This window comes from Mya arenaria, chromosome 11, assembly GCF_026914265.1.
Source record: "Mya arenaria isolate MELC-2E11 chromosome 11, ASM2691426v1".
In the NCBI taxonomy this organism is placed as follows: domain Eukaryota; kingdom Metazoa; phylum Mollusca; class Bivalvia; order Myida; family Myidae; genus Mya; species Mya arenaria.
Window position 1 is genome coordinate 57696557 of NC_069132.1, and position 21777 is coordinate 57718333.

The following is a 21777-nucleotide window of genomic DNA, read 5'->3' on the forward strand; positions in this document are numbered from 1 at the left end:
TGTTTGCATAATTAAAACTTCCAAAGCCAATGCGCATATTGGCAATATTTAAACAATTGAAAGCGCAGTTCCACCGTTCTTATACAAGCTCATCCATAAACCATTGTATGATTTTATAAAATGCTCTCCATCTACAAAGGGGTACACTTTTGGACGAGCCCCCGCCTTTCGAAACTCTTAAGAATGTTGGTATTTTCGGTGTTTTTATATATTCATTTTTTTGGGGAGGGGGAGGATGTAATCGGACGACCTCCTTCGATAAATATTTTGTAAATAGTAAATTTAAATGGTGATTTCTAGTGCAATCTACACTATTTGTTTGCCATTGACACGAACAAAACAATTGCTTGTGAACATACTGCATACCCTGCTTGGCGTCTTCCTGTCATTGTTTATTTCAATGAAAGTTATTTGAAATTAAATAACTTTAGGCTTGAATATACAAATTTCTGTTCAAATAAATATCAATGCTCATTACTGTTTAATGGTGAACGACATTCAAACGAAATTTCTTAACTGAAAAATATCGTTGATATTTCAGGTGCATTTGCTGTAAGATATAAAAGCAAACGCTAGAGGTTACATCAATTAATACTGATTGTTTTCTTAATTAAAACTCCCGAAGCCAATGCGCATATTGGCAATATTTAAACAATTGAAAGCGCAGTTCCACCGTTCTTATACAAGCTCATCCATAAACCATTGTATGATTTTATAAAATGCTCTCCATCTTCAAAGGGGTGCACTTTTGGACGAGCCCCCGCCTTTCGAAACTCTTAAGAATGTTGGTATTTTCGGTGTTTTTATATATTCATGTTTTTGGGAGGAGAATCGGACGACCTCCTTCGATAAATATTTTGTAAAAAGTAATTTTAAAAGGTGATTTCCAGTGCAATTTACACTATTTATTGCCATTTATACGAACAAAACAATTGCTTGTGAACATACTGCACACACTGCTTGGCGTCATCCTGTCATTATTTAATTCAATGTTATTAGAAATTGAATCCTTTTAGGCTTGAATATACATATTTCTGTTCAAATAAATATCAATGCTCATCAATGTTTAATGGTGAACGACTTTCAATTGCCTTGTAGCGAACAATTTGACACGCTAAACTTGTTTTAGTTGTACACCTACAAAATAACATTACATATATGGAAGACCTTGCCGATAGTGACAATGATTTCTAAATAGTGTATACAAGTATCAGCAAGTCGTTTCACGTTTCATATGAATCTCAATATAAACCCTAAGGCTTGCAAAATGTAATCTGGATTAAATAATCAATATCGTGCCAATTATATGAATAGAACATGAGTCTTTATCCTGGCATTCATTGAAACGTTTTGGCATGAAGTTTTGAAAGCAAATTGAATTATTAATTTTCAGGGCATTGAAAACTAAAGAGCTTACTATTAGATTGTTTGCTATTTGTCTAAATTCAACAATCTAATTCCTTAGTAAATGCATTACTTTTTTCAACAAAGCAATGCTTAAAGTTAGAAGTCCAGTTCCTTATCCACAGCAGCAGCAAAGTTAAATTGATAAGTATTCATTGGGGATATAAATCCTTAGTATATATATATATATATATAAATAACACTTACGTGTTTTGTATTTTTATTATGATTATATTATATTTTTAGGGTATTAGATGTATGTCTTATCACGTATGTTAAATCCAAAAAGTTATTCGTGTATGCGTGTTATTCACTAAATAATGGAGAAGCACTTCACACTTGAAGGCTAATTCTTGGAAATCTAGAGCTGATTGTTTGTAAAACAGTTGCAAACAAGAAGATTAAGAAGGCACAAGCAATAACTATTAAGAGAGAAACGAGCACAAGTCGTGTTGAAAAAATGAAATCCGTCTGGTATTCTTGTGCGGAATCCGAAGGGTTGGTTATGTTGGAATAAACCGCTGAAAGAAATAATTCATAACATTATTACAACAAAAACAAATCAGAGGTTTAAATTCTAGTGTTTTAGAGTTAAAGTAGGACGTGAAATTGTGTTAGTTATGCAGTTAAGATAAACAAGGTCAAAACATGTATTAATTTCAATGTCATTTAACACCGTTTCAAATACATATATAGGGAAACTTATAATACGGACTTCAATTCATTTCACTTTCATCTATTTTCTTCCGTTTGAAAATAGTGCATGAATGGTATCGTACGGTTTATTCGATATGTAGTCAATGCATCGCGTGAGTCAGTTAACACAGTTCAGAACATGTATGTAGTCATAAGTACATTTTAGTAACAGTATACATACCTTCTTTAAACCTACACTCTCGGTTCTGCAGTGGAGTACAGAGCGATATTTCGTCTTCATGCTCTTGGCAAACAGAGCAGAATTTACACCCAAAACTTTCTCCGTCTAAGTAATAAGTTCCTTTGGGACACTTTCGACACCTTGTATCTTTATAAGGCAAACACTGTCTTCTCATAAACTGACCTCGTTTACATTCAGTGCAATTCCGGCATATTCCTCCGCGTTTGTCACTAAAAGTAGTCCCAATATCACATGGATTACAAGACCTGTTGGTAGTCTTTGAACACGGCGAATGCTCCATATATCCTTTAGGACATACGAAACACTTTCTGCACATTCCAGTTCCGTTTATATCCTCTTGATAGTATTGTCCTGTTTGACAACTTTCCTCCCGATAACCAGCTTTAATCTTATACGGTGGGTACTGAAATTATTAACCGCATCATGTTATTCCTGATTACACATTTGAAATAAGTTTAATTTGAACTTTTTATCCTGGCTCAATTTTCAAAACGAAACCGTGATAAACAAGAGGTTTAAAGTTGCTAAAAAGTCACTCAATACTTACAGGTAAAACTCCAATTACGTAATGACTTTGCAGAAGAGACATTGACAGAATCAAAGTGTTCTGTAAATGCAATAGGTTAATTATCGTATGTTGACATTGCATTGTCGTAATAGTTTTCTAAAACTGACAACATATCATACGCTTCATTGACTCGTAGTGGTGCACCTGTAGGAAAATGAAAGAAGAAAACGATTTTCAGCAAGGCTGATCAAGCAAATTATGAGCCAAACTCATTATAGATATCTGCGTTATAATCCATTACTTAATGGTAATAACGTATTCTTCCTTCTAAGGCTTTAAACCAAAGTTCCGGCAATCGTAAACATAAATTTGTTTTCCGTCCTTGTTTATGTAAATTATACAAACTCTAATCTTAAACGATATTTTATACACATGTACAATTTCATTTTCTTTTCTCATATAGAGATATTCTACATTATGTAATATTAAAATGTCAGTTTTTAATCTACCTGTTACCATCGATACAGTTCATATGGTCAAAATTGTTTTCCTCTTAATCGACTTGCTGTTAATTCGATTATTTCTAATGTAGATCTACATAATTATTGCAGCTCTTAATATAATATAACCGCCTTATTATCAACTTACAATTTCGTTGCTAGAAAACAAATGTGAAATTTCTCTATACAAGTCGTATTGTTCATATCAAATATAGAAACAACAAACAAAGTATGAATTTACGTTTCAATGGGTTCAATCACTCGCCGCTTTTATGTTGGCAGTGATTGGTTAAATTTATTTAATATACATATTGTATATACACACATTTAACACCAATTGGCGAATACTCAATTAAACAGATATTTGAATATTAAAAGAAAAAATGAATCAATTTTAAATTGTTTTTTGTCGACAAAATATAGTACTTTCTGTTGTGTATAAAAAAACTAATGAAACCAGTGCAACTCCAAACAACGCTCGTTAATAATATGGGAATGGAAATAAAACTCAAAGTTAAAGTAAAGATACAGTTCCAAACCGCATTCAAAATCTCGTAAATATTGGCGATAAATTTCTATTTTGTATGGAGCATTTAACACCCTAAACATAGTGCTAAAGTTGTAGATTTAAAACAATGCAATTCTTCCAGAACAAGTCAATGGAGTTGGAATTCAATTATTGAAGAATGCAAGCAATTTAACACTTGAATCAAACGAGCAAAGCTATGTTATATTAGATTAAATGTTTAAGTTACTTGCTCATGTTGTTGATTCTTTTTGTGTATGACGAATTAAAGTGTGTAAATAATAAGGAGTGTTAAAACTAAGATATCTAAAGCTCGAACACTTCAGCAAATGTTGATATTTGCTCAAATATCGTCTTTGAAGAGAACAATTTTCATTAGCGTTAACAACGCAATTGATCACTTAGTTACGGTTTTGTTGTTACGTGACTAATTGATTGACATTATCACGTGATTTACCAATGTAAAGAGGTTGACATTTCCGCCACAATTGTTCGAGTCTTAGTGACCTTGTGGTTAAGGCGCCCGTTTTCTTTATTGACTTTAGCCCCTAGGGTTTGCAACTTATTTAAGTAAAAATACCATTTTACACTTTACCTGTATGTTTTTACTCAATTTCGATATCATAGAGTAAAATAATGATAAATTAAGTGTTTTCAGATGCATTATCAAATAACAAATTATTGGTCCCAAAACATGATCGACTACCTTTAAGACACTTTAATTTCTACTAAGCCGTTCCAAATAAGTTATTGGTTTATTGGAAAGGCGGAAGTCGATACCTCAACAATTCATCCTTAAACACAATAGGATACATTCCGTTCACATCATTGCTTTTGCCAATAACGGAAACGCCACCCTTTCCGTAAATCCACATATCATGTAATCTTCTAAAAAAGCAATGGATATAATATATTTCTAATTCAGTACGCTATATAGAGCGAATAGTAAAAGCGGCAACATTATTTGCTGAAACCAAGAACATCCGAAATGTATGTAACACAAATTATAGTGTGATTTAATTAAATTCAGAAAGGGCATCTGTGTAAGCAAATTTTAGATTTAGAGTCCAAATGAGTAAATTATATGAAATAATTGACAAAGAAGACTCATTTTATGCCCAAAATAAATTCATTACATACTTAAATCTATCTTTAATCTTACATGTAACTACTCGGCATGTTTAAACAAAAATATAATCTTTCTTTTACGAATGCATAGCTCTGTGGAGTCCATTAAATCCTAAGCAATTGCAACTTTGGGTATATTCTGCATGTATCGCAGCTTCTGTGGACTCTTTTAAGAGTTTATACCTTGTAATTATGAAGATTATTCCACAGTTCGCTCCCGTAGTCCTCCTCTAATATAGTTATTTAAATGAAATAGTGTGTTAACCATTGCCACTTAGATCGCAAACACTCAAAATTAAAAATGTCCGACGTAAGACGTTGTTTAGAACATCATTCATACTTCTTGTAATTGTCATTGAGCGTAATATAAAAACCTTTGTCCATGTTTTAATGAAGGCCGTCACGGTAAGGAAAATAAATATCATTTGTGTCATGCTTTTCGATGAAATATGTGGATTAAAAAGGGAAATAACAACAGCTAACGATATTCTTGAAAATAAACAACTAACCGTTTAGTAGAAACATTGTCATCCTCTTTTTGAAACGTTTTCATGAACTTTAAGGCTGATTGTTCGAAAATGTGCTTCCATTCAAAACAAATTACAGACAAAAACGACTGCTTGAACATAAACACGATTCGTTCGAATACATGTTTGAACTGTTTGTCGTTGTAATACGTAATGCCAACTTCGAATAATATTCACGTAAAAATAAACATATTAACATATTGATCCCGATGATTTTTTACTACAACCACGCCTCAAAATTTGACAACAACCTCGCGTGATCTTTAATCTTTACCTGGAAAAGACCTGTCTTCATGCGTTTCTGACTGGTCTGAAAAAATGTTTAATCTATGAGTATTTCTTTTGCTAACACGTTCGCCCTTTCAATTATTCATTCAATAAATGGTGGCGTACCCCACAAACATCTATCTTATAGTTTGTTTCTTCTTGAAGTCAATGATACATTTTTATTTGGCTTGTTTTCTATATAACAAAACATATATGAATGGTATCTGTTTTAATTACTTACTTGTTTGTTTAGCGTTTTATGATTGAAACCTCATTTGACCGGAATCATTCGATATATCGACTTGCTAGCACGATGGACATTGATATGTTATGTATAATTTAACATCATATACACATACACCTTCAAAGAACTTTGATACCTACAAAAAGCACGCACATGTTTATACAGACATATAATATACACAAATACATCATAACAATGGACACATGAATAAAAACAGCATTAAGTTAGATGTGAAAATAAGGCATTCATGTGTCGCATTAAATATATATACAGTAACCAGCGAAAATATTATAGCCTGAAACAATAATTTATTGAACCACCGCAGAAAAAAAGCATTTTAACTTCAACATTCAGTACCTTGTTTCTTTGTCGATTATGAAAATGAGGAACTATTCCATGAAATGAGTAGGCTATAAACGAATACTAATTGGATAGGCCACGTGTTAAAGGACACAAATTTTACATTGCGTCAACTGATACCGGTCGGCAAAATGGCGGTATGTTTGTAACGTCCAAGCGAGAAGGACAATTAAGAAGGCAAATAAAATCGTTGTGCAAGTGGCAACCAGAACCAATCGGGTATGTGTGTTAAATTCATCATTGTCTGCAACTTCTGTCTCTATGCTTATTACTTCAGATTGTGCGGAGTCCATCTGACTATCTGAAAAGAAGGTTCGAAAATGTAATCCTATACATGCACTGAATGTTGTAAGTTTGATGTAAAAATGAACAAAGGACCAGGACAATATCGACATGAAATAAAAGCCCTTGATCAAAAAATAATATAATTGTTTTTAGCATGGCAACATGGCGTGAAACAACAACCAATAATATCCTTGTGTTTGTATAAAATATTTCCTTTTCCTCATTGTTTTTCAAGCACTTTGTATAATGTGTTTAAAACTTGAATTTATAAAGTCACTTAACAATTTTTACATTGTACTTTTAATTAATAATAAACTCAAAACATCAAAGTTTAATTGTGTGCAGCCAAGCTTTACACATTTAATTCTAAATACAGTTGATGTGTAAACTTCGTTCCAATCATTAAATCTAGAAATCGTGTATGTCATTGCATTCAAATTCAAAATTTCAAAAATACAAATACAGTACGTATATATCAGCTACGCCATGGGTTCTTACTTTTTGTGCATACTCGATCGTTTTCCGTTGTGCAAGGTAAAATCTCGTCCTAAATTTTGCTGCAAGTTTTACAATATTTACATGCCGATCTAGTTCCATCAACAGAGAAAGTCCCGTCAGGACATTTGCGGCATCTTGTGTTTTCACAAACTGTGCAGTTATTGCAAACACCGTTTCTTCTATCATTAAATGTTCCTGGTGGACAAGGTCGGCACCTGGTATTCCCATTCTTATTACATGGTAACACTTCAACAAGGCCCTTAGCACAGGGTCAACACTTCTTGCATTGCCCACCTCCATTTATGTAGTTGTTAAAGTATTTCTCTGGGCCGCACATAGACGAAAGTTTTAAAATCTTAATTAGATATGGAACCTGAAGTGAAAAAATGGTTTGCGTTATCACAACTTGAATGATGATGTATTGCATTTATTAAATTTATGTTTTTTTTTTTATCTAGATTCGTCTACTGGCTTGTTTCAACACATTCAAACAATTATTTTAGTGCAAATTGTTCGTATTAAACGCATTACGTCTAAGCAGCCAAATGTATATTTCATTCGGCTGAGGTTAGCTGAAACTTTTAAAGATTGGTACAATAATTACTTTTGACCAATTAAATTGGTTTAAAATGCAAGCAAGCCAAAAGAAAACATGTGTGTAACTTTTCTACTTTTATACCATTGGCTGCTGGTAAATAAACATACATGTATATATTATTCAAATATTCCATTAATAATAACACAGTCGGTTTTGAAAAAAAACAATACTACAAGCAATAACATTGATATGCAACAAATTCATATCGATAATATTAAAAAAGAAAGTATTCGTAACAGGAACCAAATTATACAAACCGGCTCGACCAAGTAAACCGTCGACACTTGAAACCCTAGCAAAACTAAACAGGTAATTAACGAGTTAAACCTGCCCTGCATCTTAAGTGAATTTTGCTATTTCCAAGATCGTCCATTTTGAACATTTGTTGAAAACATAATTGCAAAAAAAAAAATGCTTTTCAATAATAGTCCAACACAAACGCGAGATTGAGATAGTTTTTCTTCAAATCTGTGTTATAAACACCTGTTGACCTGAATCCCCATGTCACTGCGTATTACATCAGCTATTCTGACATGCATAATGCACACAGATAGTCAACGTACCTTAAATAGAGATAGAAGTTGGGCTTCATTAAACAAGTTAAGAGTTCGTAAAGTATAGACAAGCGCGTCCATAAATAGTGATTCAGTATCGCAATACCTTGAAATCACCTTTGTTCAATACTCGAAAATGATAAATTTAGATAACACATATATAATTCTGTTATGTAAATACTATGTTTTATACTTATGCGCCTTACTTTTTAACCCAATGGTTTTATGATTTATTTATACTGTAATGTGTTTATATCAATGCACATGTGTGTGATACGATGTTAAGATAAACTAAAATTGTGTTGTTTGAGATGTATGTCGGTAGGCTATGTAATAACACACGGTTAATGAAACGTTATAAGAAATCAATATGTACAATATTATCCATTCAATGTTCTAAAAATCCGAAACACGAGCATGTTGATATGAAGAAATAACATGTAGCCGTATAATGTTATCCTTAAATATAATAAAACATTGTATCAATCACATCTGACCTGAATGTTATTATTCATGATAAGTATGGATACATAGCACGATATGTCGATACCAAGAAATCAATTTTTAGTACGTTATGTGAACAGTCGGTCTGCCCCTAGATGTTTCCATACTAACAAACAAACAAAAATCATTTTTACGAAAATAAAATCAAACTTGTCATGTTGTTTATCTTATTGATACATATGAAACTGAAATTAAATATTTTTAAAGTAAAATAACCATGATTATAACCTACTTGCATGTCGTTCTTACATAGTCCACCAAAACATTTCTTATGCTCTGCGCATTGTGTTTTGCACCAACATGTCTAAATCCCATTTTAGCGTGTATCTCAGGCTCATTTTTCAAAAAAGCCTATAAAAGAGGCAGCAATGACTTAATAACTCTAAAGACAGCATCAAAGTCAGCTTCTATGCTTAATTTTTCGTTAAATTGTATACAAGACTATATCCATGGTAGAAGAATTGATAGATGTTTTATAATGTTTTGATAATTGAACTTGCTTTGATGATAGTGTGTATAAATTGATAGTTTAAATGTTATTTTTGAGTCCTTGGTTTGCCTTTTCGCCTCATGCTTTGGCACTTAAAAAAATGATTTATAAAAGCTCAAAAAAAGTGCAACAGTTTTGATCCCGATTTTAGTTTTAAAAGTGGCAGTTGCATCTTTTTGATAATGCTCATCGTTTTGATCTTCGTTTTTTTAATGCCTACAGTAGTTATTGTTGTACTCTATCGTCGTCCGTCGTCCATTCATTCGCCACCATGTTCTTTTGTGTGCCCTATATCGACTCTCCTAGTGTGGTATTCGACATGAATGTAGCCTCAGTTAAACATGTGTTGGCATAGAAAACAGTTTATACATTTCATCATTGTTATTTTGCGTTCGACAATGCCTTTATAAACAAAGTGTGCAAGGTGTGCTTGCTATATACCTTCCCGTCATCAGCCATACAACCTGCTTGAGTTACCCCGCTTTTTTCTCTGCAAAAAATCTATCACTGATAGTGCTAAAACTATATTTGAATATGTTTTTTGCAACATCTTTTAAAATTTGATATCGATAAATAATTTCTGTCTTGAAAGTCGAATTCGAGGTTCTTCGGTTTGTTCAAAGGGAAGTAACAACAATTGATTTAAAAGGTTGATCTTATAAGTTATTTTTTTAACTTCCTTGTCTCTCTATTACACCTCGTGTCTGTTGTCTTCTGTGATTTTTTTGACTGTCTGTGTTGCTTTATATTAATGTATTGGAACTGACAATCACAATTCTGTCTAAAGCCGCATACCCGACCTTGGGTTAAGGAATTCGATCGACATCAATGCTAGTTCTTTGATATCTCAATTAACCTATATATCAAATGTTGTAACATTGTGGCCTCATATCATTTAGGTATCAGAAAGGTATTTGTAAGCAGCTTACTAATACGTGAAAGAAAACCACAAATTCATTTTACATAAAATAAGCAAAATTTGTATAGTTGATTTTTATTTGTCATGTGACATTCTTTGTTTCTCGTTTAGCGTCAGTCAGTTTTTGACCCTACACTACTTATTCATGGTTGGAATTCCATTGTGGCCAAGACTGTCAAATAATAATTCTTGCAGACATCTTAAGAACATTACAAATATATTATAAATTGAGAATTACTTGCAACTTTGAATATATAATCTGTTAAGGAAACACAGAAACAACTTTCCATCATCGAACGTGCAAAGAACGTTACCCTAAAACATTAATAACGATTCTTATTCTGTACTTAATTTATACGCCTAGTCGTAACACTAACATTTTCAACACGAGACCGTTTAATATCTTTCCGCATCGGGACTCACGCGCGTACATAGAGTTCTGTATGTTTTCGGCATTGTACAATTCCCAGGTCCCATGTTAAACCTATGATAAAGACCGACACGCGTGAAAAGGTTTTGAATGAAAACCGGGATCGACAGACGATATAAAGATCTATACTAAACCTCTTTAATAACCATCAATTCTCGTTTATTTGTAAACAAAAAATCAAAATGTTGTAAAAACCTGATATCAACACTTAATATATAAAAAAATAATATAATTAAATATTTGGAATGATGCCTTAGAATATTCCTAACTTCCTGCCTAATGCAAATGAATAACAGTACTTAAGAGAATGTGAATATATCTAAGGAGAGACGTGACATACCCTTCCTTTGTATTGCTTAAATCAATTGGTTTTTTAATTCAACCTTAAGGAAATGAAAAGTTATCATATACATGATACGCTAGGAATGGCATGTTTTCAGTATGAAACTTAGCTTTTTATTTTGAAATGTATACAAAGAGAACATTGTAACTTTATCATCAATAAGTTGGGATATTTTCGATGGTTTCCCATATACGTAAATCACAATATCAAATTTCAAAACTTATTAGGTCATGCTCTATACACATAAAAAGAATATGAATATATGCTTTATTTAGATTCACAGTGTCACAGTAAATACCTCGGACATGATGATGTGTACCAACGTTAATACAGTTTCTTACAATAACTGATTTGAATAATGTGATCTGATGTTCTTCTCAATAATTTAATGTTTTAATAAGGTTTAACTAAGCTAAATAAATAAATATGGACCTATTACAAGGTATGTTTAAATGATTTCACTTTTAACGTTTTATCTTTAGCAAGGAATTATTTCGTTTTTCAATCAGTATCAAAACTTAACGGCCTTTTTTGTATCTTTGTATCTGTCGAAATGTTTTTCTCTAAAAATATGACACTTTTTAAGAAAGCTGCCATGATTGTTTCATTGGATCATTTGTCGATAATGTCTGAAAAGCTAACATACTTTATTTTTTAGAGATTTATAAACAGGAAATATTTTGTATTAATAGAACTCTCTCATATAAGTATATAAATAACAATATCCATCTGGGAAACCACTCAAATATTTACCATATCTAAAAACGAAAATGAGATGTTAACCAAAATAGTTGTATTGTCTGTTTTTTTTACAATTTTAACTTATGGATCAAAATATTTAAGTTAATATTAGATTTATTCACGATTATTTTGAATGAGGTTTGTTAAAAAATATACGCATAAAAGAATTGATAGCTATACATGTAAGACCCTGTAATATCTGGGAAACCACTTTCTAAACTCAAATAGAAATTTACTTATAATGTACAATGTACTAGCTTTATGTGGAAGGTTTTGGTAAACCAATATTGGTTGGATACTAAGTGTATATTGTTTAAGTGATAGTAAAAATATCTGCAAACCAGTGATTTAATACTCAGATCGCAGATATTTATATTTTCGTTCGAAAACTTATGTTTTATGGCTAGAAGCGTTACTTACAGTTTAAGAAAAATGCATAAAACATCAATTCTTGAACTTGAATATAAAAAGTTTGCGATCGTGTTTTTGTCAGCAGTCTTACATCACTGGTTTCCATGCATTTTTGCATAAATTAGCTCGTTCCAAGACAAACAATTAAAACAATTGTCCAAACGTTAAATTTGTGAGAGTGCTGCTGTAAACCTGGCCACTCGTCTTTTGATTCTTTAAAGTGCTAGCAGCTGTAAACCTGGCCACTCGTCTTTTGATTCTTTAAAGTGCTAGCAGCTGTAAACCTGGCCACTCGTCTTCTGATTCTTTAAAGTGCTAGCAGCTGTAAACCTGGCCACTCGTCTTTTGATTCTTTAAAGTGCTAGCAGCTGTAAATCTGGCCACTCGTCTTTTGATTCTTTAAAATGCTAGCAGCTGTAAACCTGGCCACTCGTCTTTTGATTCTTTAAAGTGCTAGCAGCTGTAAACCTGGCCACTCGTCTTTTGATTCTTTAAAGTGCTAGCTGCTGTAAACCTGGCCACTCGTCTTCTGATTCTTTAAAGTGCTAGCAGCTGTAAACCTGGCCACTCGTCTTTTGATTCTTTAAAGTGCTAGCAGTTGTGCCATGGAAATATCAATTACACTGCGACAAACAATATTACTTTTTATTACATAAAAATAGAATATGAAATGGCACTGCAACAGCTTCGGCAAATTGAATAATAATTTTTATTTTAATGATGAATTTAACTCTCTAAACATCCAGATAGCGTATACAATAAGACTTGTTTTACTAATTTAATTTGTCGGCGCCCAGGAAGGCGACCGCTTCATTTTAGTTATAGTCTAAATGTTAGCTTTAACTTAGAGACTAGCTCATAAATTGTAAAAGGACGGTTTTAATATTTAAAAAAGGATACTTTATTCGATAACGTAATCTTTAATTATAACGGTCCTGAATAATGTTTATTTTTTAAATGTTGACTTTAGATACGAAATTGTCCCCTGAAAAGATGAAGGTTAATACGGTACTATAAAAAATCCATATGTTTCTCAATTTCCTACGTGAGCAACGACAAAGGTTTTTTTGTTAAAAATCAACATTCGACTTAATTGTTTGTTTTGTAAATGTTATTCCAAAAAAAAAATCCTTATATTCCCGTTCAATTGACTTTTAACAGTAAAGTTTGTTCACAAAATCAAATGCAATTGTAACAGTATTATCAACAATTATGTCTTTCGATTATATGTATACTGAACATGTTATCATTAAAGTATAGATCAACTTTTTTGGTGATCAACATGCATGTTTATTCTTTGTCGCACCAGTTTGATGCTATGCATAATTGTTTACTTATTTTCTTTCAGGCCGCTTCTTACTGATCTTCTCCATTGGTGTTTCTCTTGTGTTGTCAATTGCTTCATCAGAGACGGTCCGCAAGTCTCCGTTCGTGTGCTTCAAAGACATTTGCAATAGGTTAGTGTTCCCACAGTAATCAATTCTTAAATTGGGTATATATAAATTTACTCGACAAAGTTATAGTTACCTTAAAGTATGTAAAATAATATAAATTTGGGCTACCTGGCGATCCCATATTGTAAAATGAGAAGAGAAAGAATATGTTAAATATTTACCGATACCAATTATTAAATAAAAGTTATAGGCAAGCTATTTGGGCATGCAAGATTGCGGCATAAGTCATTTCATGTCCGATCTTAGTTGAAATAAAGGACAAATCTACAAAATGCAATTGCGTTATCTATTCATATTTTCAGATCATTTGTTTAAATTAGTTGAAATCGGCAAGCAAAGCTCTTTTAATAAGTACCAAGCCTTTGCGGGTCATCATGCATAATGAATTAACATTTCTACCAAGGAAAATTGTAATAACAAGCGTATTTGCAAGACGGACACCTGAAATAGGCAGACACAACGTACATATACATAATTCATTTAAAAACAAGAAAGAAATATATGAAACAACTTTGTATTTAGAGGGCAAAGTTTAAGTTAACACTTCATAGATAGGGCTGCACGTACCAATAGTCTGATAGTTGTGTTTTTTGATAACCCTAGCATTAACCAGTATCGATAGTTGTGATATTTGAAAAATCTAACATTTCCCAGTATCATTAGTCTGATATTTGTAATATTTGATAACCCAAACATTTACCAGTATTGATAGCCTGCTAGATGTGCTACTTGATAACCCAAACATTTACCAATATCGATAGTCTGATAGTGGTGCTACTTGGTAACTGACACATTTACCAATATCGATAGTTTGATAGTGGTGCTACTTGGTAACCCATACATTAACCAGTATCGATAGTCTGATAGTTGTGCTACAAAATTACCCCAACATCTACCAGTATCGATTGTCTGATAGTTGTGCTACATAATTACCCCAACATCGACCAGTATCGATAGCCTGATAGTTGTGCTACATGATTACCCCAACATCTACCAATATCGATAGTCCTATAGTTGTGCTACATGATTACTCCAACATCTACCAATATTGATAGTCCTATAGATGTGCTACATGATTACCCCAACATCTACCAATATCGATAGTCCTATAGATATGCTACATGATTACCCCAACGTGGACCAGTATCGAAAGTCTGATAGTTTTGCAGGTGTACTATCTTTCTCGTTTTTACTTGTCGAATTTCCTTTGTATGGGACACCGGTTACATATTTACAACGCTTACTTGTGTTTTATTGTCTTGATTATGTTGTGTTGAGAGGGTTTGTGGACATAATTCATTAAATTCTTAATGACATTTTTATACATTTTGTGTGTGTTGCTTATGTAGAATAAATGATGATAATTATGGAAACACAAAACATACCCAAAATATAAAACAATTATTTTCGATTTAATTACAACTGTGTTTAGAGAGAAACGATAAGTGAATTACAATTCTGAGTTTTGCAACCATGGCCGTCGAGTTATATTAGCCCGAGTGACTCATAACTGCCAAGGACGTAGTCGGGTGACATTACGTGCACGAGGGCCAATTAACAAACATATTAACTTTTTTAAAAATACATTTTTTTATTTTGTAAGTTTACTCTATTATTCGTCAAGTTTACCTGCACTACAGTCGTATCCATTCTGGTTTCCTTCATGCTTGACAATGATAAGTAAACTAACTCTCAAATAAAATTTAGTTGTCATTTTATGTACCTATTAATTGCAATTATTCACCTTGTCGTAGAACGACTTTTTTATAAATAAACAAATACCCCGTATTATTGATGTCAACATGTACGCACAGTTGATGTTTTTCAAGTAAGTTAAATTTTGCTGCTTCGTTTGTTTTGTTTGCCGCCCTTTAGGGTTTTAATAATTAATATCAAGCAGATATTTTAATTGTGATTTTTTAGTTAAGACATTATTTTTAAGTCGCCAAATTTGATTTTAAGACAAGAATTAAATATACGTGCGAAAGTTCTACGGGCCACACAATGGTAATAAATAATTGCAGAATCCCTGCATAAATGTGTTACTATATTAAGTAACATATGCATTAAACAAATATAATATCCGTTGTCAATTGAGTATATGATTAACACCTTGAGGCTGGTCATCCATCTCCAGGAATACACTCGAACAGTACTGTGACCTGAGGCTAGAACACTGCAAAGCCTGTAATGACGTACTTCACGATTGCTTCACCGGTCAAATGCAGGAAAATTGCACCGACTTCTGCCACGGTAATATCACAATTGATCCTCCTTATTTCATAAAGATCGACGCCCACGTGACTAAGTAATAACGATGGCGGTTGGAGTGTTTATAAAAGGCTTGTGTTAAATTTGGTTCAGTTAATGCAAGTGTATCATATCAATTCTAGGATACAATGTTAACGCTTATGCTGTTGAGTTGGCCTGGACTTTTTAAAGAAATGTACATCGGAAGCTTTACGAGATTCCAAACCTGCCTGTCTGACTCCTCTCAAAGTTTGAAAGCGTACTGCATGTTTTAATATGCATAGCTTCGACATAAACTAAATTTATTTGTTGAAATTATTTCAGCTTAGCAAAAAGAATAACGCGAACTTGAATTTGAATAGAGTTTCTTCTGTTCAATTTTATTTTCATCTTTGAAGTAGTCTTTTATCGGTACAAATTATTTTGTTATCAAGATTAGGATCATTTTTTATTTCAGATATAAAAGCAAAAGAGAAAATGGAAGAACTAAGAGGCAAGTTGCTTTACTTAAGGAATATAATTAGGCGTATTGTGTTGATTGTTTAAGCATTGCATGTTAATGCTACTGTTTGAAATATATCGACATACATGTAATTATATTATTATGGATAATGCCTCTAAAATGTATGTAAAATTATCCCAAAACCAAATGTAATTTCAAATGTCATAGTTCACTGCGCCGGTGCTCCAATATCTTTATTATAAGTACTCTTGAAAGACCAGAACGTGTATACTTTACAATGCAAATGAAATATATTTTATTAACATTGTTAATTGTTCAGTGCAAGATTGTCCAGCTCTTAGTGGTTTTGGCCATGGCAACTACAATGCAACTGGACCCGTTCACCATGGTGATATTGTCGGGGTTAATTGTCACAGTGGATATCGGAGAAGTGGTTCCTCAAGTCTCAAGTGCAGCGATTTCGGTAGCTGGAACGGTGTACTAGCATCATGCAAGGGTAAGACGTTTGAAGACATTGCGAAACACCAACGCCACTGCAATAGAGAAATTACATAATGTTTCTGATCATGCAAACGATTTCTCATGACCACACTGGTTGTTTAGTTTATCATTACTGTTTTTAATAACGTGTAAGCAAATGTAAGTTTTCTATATAGAAAATGCTTAAAAATGAAGCATATAGAGCCAGAGCACGTTACATAAAATATGTAAGGGTCGAGCATTTTCACGTTGATAATACAATTACATTTTTATTTCAACGTTTACTATAAGCTGGTTGTGAGTGTGTTTTAACCTGCACAGAAAAAGGTGAATGGAGCCACATAGAATTGCTAGGATTGTTATTGAAAAAGAGCTAGGAATTTGTAAAGCAAGTAAAATGGCAAAATAAATTGATAGGAATAATATAAAAGTTTTGTTTAATCACATCGTTTGTACTCATATTAGCATAACTGATTACCAGAAGAATAAATGAACTTGGCAAAAATATTTCGATTTCAGAAATCACATGTGGGGATCTATTGCCAGCATTATGGTGGGTTTACAACGTAACCGGACCTGCAAGACCGGGAACGAAAGCTAAAATGAAATGTGAAAACTCGAATGATAGCGTTTTTGGTCCTGCTTTGATCTGCTCACAAAACGGGACATGGGAGCAGGAAAAAAAGACAGGAAGCAATCAAAACACCATAGATAAGACAACATTTATTCTTCTTTGCACACAAAAAGGAGATAGCAAGAAAGAATTACAGCTATGTAAGTAACAATAAAAACCTTCGAATTCATTTGAGAGGTTATATTCATTTAAGATATTGACTGTCGCAACTGTTAATCAAATGTTTAACTAATGTCGTCTTCAATAGTATTTCAAATATGCAACTCTAGTATATTTGATAAATGAATACAGTTGAAACAAAGAAGCAATAAATACAATATAATCAACAAGCATGTATCTTAAAGATGTTTGAAAAAATCAATAATACACGAACTTCTATTGTTTCAGGGTTGGCTATAACTCTTTGTATCAGCAGCTTCATACTAGGTATTGCTGTGGAATTCGGTTTCGGGATTTTAAAATTGCGACTGCAACGAACGTTCCTAAACCAGTCATTAGACTCCTTAGACACGGACACTACAGAAGCACAAGAGCCACTTATGGATGCTAAAAATCCAAGAACAGACCGTAATACGAACGACCAAAAAGAATCCAGCAACGGTACAGTTGGAGGTAAGTTTGAATTTCTATCTTCAATGATAAGATGAAGGATTTCCTTTCGTTTTGTCTAAACACAGAAGGAAATATCTTTACAAAGACTTGCATGTGTCAAATACTACTAATGGTTTCATTTTGTAGGTCAAATGAAGCCGTTTATCAACAATGTCACTATACATTATTCTCAACCATTGAACCAAGAAATCCACACACATGTTAACCAGAGCCATCCTGCTGATGGTGTCGATGATTCTTTGGTCGATAATACTCAAAGGAGAGACTATAGGGACGAAGGGCAACCGATAACACATGAAGATCCGCTCCCTACACCAGAAACCAATAGTCAAGAGGGAGAAGAAACACAGCCTAAATTTCAACAACCAACAAATACCCAACATGGCAACGGACCTCCCCTTTTCGGCTTAACTGTTAACCCAATTGGTTCAGATATTGCACAGCCAGAATCATTTGTTGCTCAACATTCTTCAAGCTCAAACCTCACTGCCAATCAGAGGGGAGGTGTTCACTCACAGCCTTCTAGTGATAATGGCGACCTGAGAGCGGCCAAGATATTACCATCTTGTAGTACACAGCCGATTCACAAGGATGACATTTGAAAAATAGGAAATTTTACAATCAGAAGTCATTTGAACATTTTTGTTTTAAATAAATTATACCTAAAAAGTAATATTGAAGCCTTATATATATACATTCCTGTTTTTGATTTCATAAAAAAATGTTTGTATTCGTATAAATAATGGTTCATGATATGATACTACAGCTGATTGGTTATAGCTTGCATGACAACGGTTAAAGAGTAAATTTCTGGAGTCTTGTTCCCATTTTAAACCATTTAAATAAACATGCATGTTTGTTAAATGCCTTCCGTTTAAAAACATGGGATTGATGTATATCTTGTTTATTACCGTGTTTGCTTAAAATATCTTTATGATTGTTATATACTTATAAAGGAATTGAATAATGAAAAACATTAAGCTATATCATTCTGAAAATTATTTGTATTCATTTATTTTGTAAACAGGATTTATTTCTTTATAAACATGATACTCTTGGATATGTATTTTTACAATAATTTAAAACTGCACACGAGTTGCATTTTCAGGTAAAACAATATTAGTTTTTCCTGTAAATGTTGTTTTTTTTCTTGTCGGGAAAGTATGCTGCTTCTTAAAATTCATGATGGTGGATTGATATGATTTTGTCTCGATTTTCTGACTCATCAGTTATTGTTTTTATATCTGGCAAAAAATGATTACCTACTTCAAATATTTTGTTTCTAATACATATTGGATACAGTTAACAAGTGTAAGTTATTTGATAAAGTTAAGAGTATTTATGTTAATATATAAACGTTTAATTTCTGATCGTTGAAATGTAAAATAATTCAGTGTGTAATCGAATTTATATATTCGAAATATTTTATACCTTTTTGATTCCATTCCATTTAAAATAATCTATAACCAGTTTTTATCAATAGCATAGGTATCAGCAATATTGTTCTAATCCTTTTAAGCGATTTTCTATCATCTTATGTGGTTTTAATCAAGGTATGAGAACTTTAGGATGGTTCCAACTTGTATTATGACTTTTAAACCTGGTTCGACATATTCAGAATTAAGTAGTTATTATTTCCCGTAATTTACTGGCCGATTATAAACGAATGATTTGAATCTCCATTATTTTATCCACACTGCTTTAATTGTCAATTTATGACAACTGTATTCGTTGTTCTGGTAGATTATTTTTCTTTCATTTTTCACGTTTGCCTAAGACTTCCACTGTGAAAATTAAAAATAGAGGTCTCCATAGCAACTTATTGTTTCGCAAGAACGTTATAAACATCGTAGGATAAATAAAAGAAAAAAACATCTACTAGAACTACTATTTTAATTGATCAATTAGCAAAATGAAGCAATGATTTGCAATGGATTTAACTATGAAACGCTTTTTTGAAGTCGGCACAAAATAAGAATACTGTTTTAATGAATGCTCTTTTATATAACAAAAACCTCCAACTTTCTTCCAAACCTAGACTGCTCATGACAAATAAAAAACAATCAAACAGCTTATAAAACATGTTTAAATGTTAAGTAAGCTTCATTTTGTAATTGTTTAATTACATTATTTGTTTTGCATGTTATCATCTATCCCCTGATTCTGATGATGTTTTGGGTGTCTAGTTTGAAAGGAAATGTTTATTGATTCAAGAACTCTTGAATGTTTTTTCCCCAAAATGTTTTTGCAGTTAGTGGACCATATCAAGGGTTTTTGTTATTTGCATATCCTTAAGAACCAATTTACATTCGTTTCTGAGAAAAGGACATTCGCATGCAAGTTTTTTTTATTTTTATTATGTTTTCTATATTGGTTTTACTTTATGTTTATAATTTTGGCTTCTGTATTATTTCTGTAGTTTTTCATCTAGATGTTCTAGAAAATATTTCATTTCGTCAGTGTCAGATTCATTAGTTTCAGATGCATTTTTTGAAGTATGTATGTTCTATGTGCAAAATGTAATTTATTTCTAATAATATCTTATAATTTAAAGTAATCTTTTTCTTTCATATTATTTAAAAAATATCTCTGTTTTTACACTGTTTTGAAAATGAATGTATTAAGCTCTATGTGTGATACCGTTGACTTCTTCTAAATTATGACTACCTTACCTATTTTATCTTTGCTGTAAATATCGAACTTTGTTTTAAATGTGTTTTGTTTCATTTAAGGAATGAATTGCGGGGTTGATGTCATTATCGGGGTATGAACGCAATTGGGTTGGTCAAAGAGTGTGGAGTAATATCAAACGTAAAATTGAAACACTAATTGCAACAATCTATTTTAAATATATCAAATTAACGCTTTCTTAACTGTTGATTTATATTTTGGAACCTGCTGACACAATACACACAATAACAAGATCACTAGTTTTCAAGTATATTGTTATGCAATGAATTGCGATCCGAACATATCCGAAGATGTTGCGTTCATCGATTGATAAACGCAATTGCTGAAAGGCAGTTCATTTAAGGAATGGAAGTTGAGGTGTAAATATTTCTAATTAAACCTCTGATAGGTCTCCATTCCATGTGTTTTATTTTTCCTTGACTAATTGAAATTGATTTGGGGTGTTTAAATCTCGATGCGTCGCTAAAGGTTGAAGAGTTTAACATTTCCAACATATATTCGTTTTGTTTGTTTCCAAGTGGTGCTTGATATCATTCCGATTTGTTTAAAATAAACTGAAATCATTCACCTTAACGTAGTATGTTTAATATTTGTTATTCAGTATTTCATGTATAAGTTGTAATAAAATATGTATTTCAACTTTTTTTTGTCATAAAGTTCAGTGATATGTATAAAACATGTAAGCTATTAATACAGTTCTTCAAACAGTTTTTATTTATTTCTATTCCCTTAATGTTGTGTGTTGATCAAAATGGCAACAACCTGACCTTTGATGCCGATCTCTCTAACTTCCACTTTAACATGAACCCGTTTTAATGTGTACTACTTGAAGCATGTATGCATTAAATTTGTCTTTTTTAGCAACTCGAACATTTACTATCATTTATGTTATTTGACGAAAGAACGTTCATTAAGAGTTGCTATGTTTTTCCCCATAATTTTGCATCTTGGGGAATTAGTATTTCTTTAACAATGAAATCATTATATGAATAATTGTAAACTTAATAGTGCGTTAGTAAAATCATATCATGTTTGATATTAAGGAGAGTGAATGTTAT

General features: G+C 32.3%; 2 protein-coding genes and 1 long non-coding RNA gene across 3 annotated transcripts; 1 reads left to right on the forward strand and 2 right to left on the reverse strand.

The window, feature by feature from the left end:
* Window positions 1–1660: 1660 nt before the first annotated feature.
* Window positions 1661–3000, reverse strand: LOC128207508 (tumor necrosis factor receptor superfamily member 16-like). Its single transcript, XM_052910457.1, has 3 exons — window positions 2850–3000; window positions 2282–2705; window positions 1661–1925 (listed from the first exon to the last, which is right to left on the reverse strand). The coding sequence occupies exons 1-3, from the start codon at window positions 2949–2951 to the stop codon at window positions 1738–1740; spliced, it is 714 nt and encodes a 237-aa protein (XP_052766417.1). The 5' UTR covers window positions 2952–3000; the 3' UTR covers window positions 1661–1737.
* Window positions 3001–4464: 1464 nt separating this feature from the next.
* Window positions 4465–8290, reverse strand: LOC128209502 (uncharacterized). The gene is made up of 3 exons (XR_008257008.1): window positions 8001–8290; window positions 7146–7518; window positions 4465–6663 (listed from the first exon to the last, which is right to left on the reverse strand). It is a non-coding gene; the product is annotated as an uncharacterized LOC128209502 (long non-coding RNA).
* A 2969-nt stretch (window positions 8291–11259) lies between these two features.
* On the forward strand, window positions 11260–21415 carry LOC128207264 (uncharacterized). Its single transcript, XM_052910092.1, has 8 exons — window positions 11260–11425; window positions 13484–13592; window positions 15727–15842; window positions 16297–16332; window positions 16622–16798; window positions 17302–17556; window positions 17804–18028; window positions 18155–21415. Exons 1-8 carry the CDS (start codon window positions 11410–11412, stop codon window positions 18628–18630), a joined length of 1410 nt encoding a protein of 469 aa, XP_052766052.1. The 5' UTR covers window positions 11260–11409; the 3' UTR covers window positions 18631–21415.
* The last annotated feature ends 362 nt before the right edge of the window (window positions 21416–21777 follow it).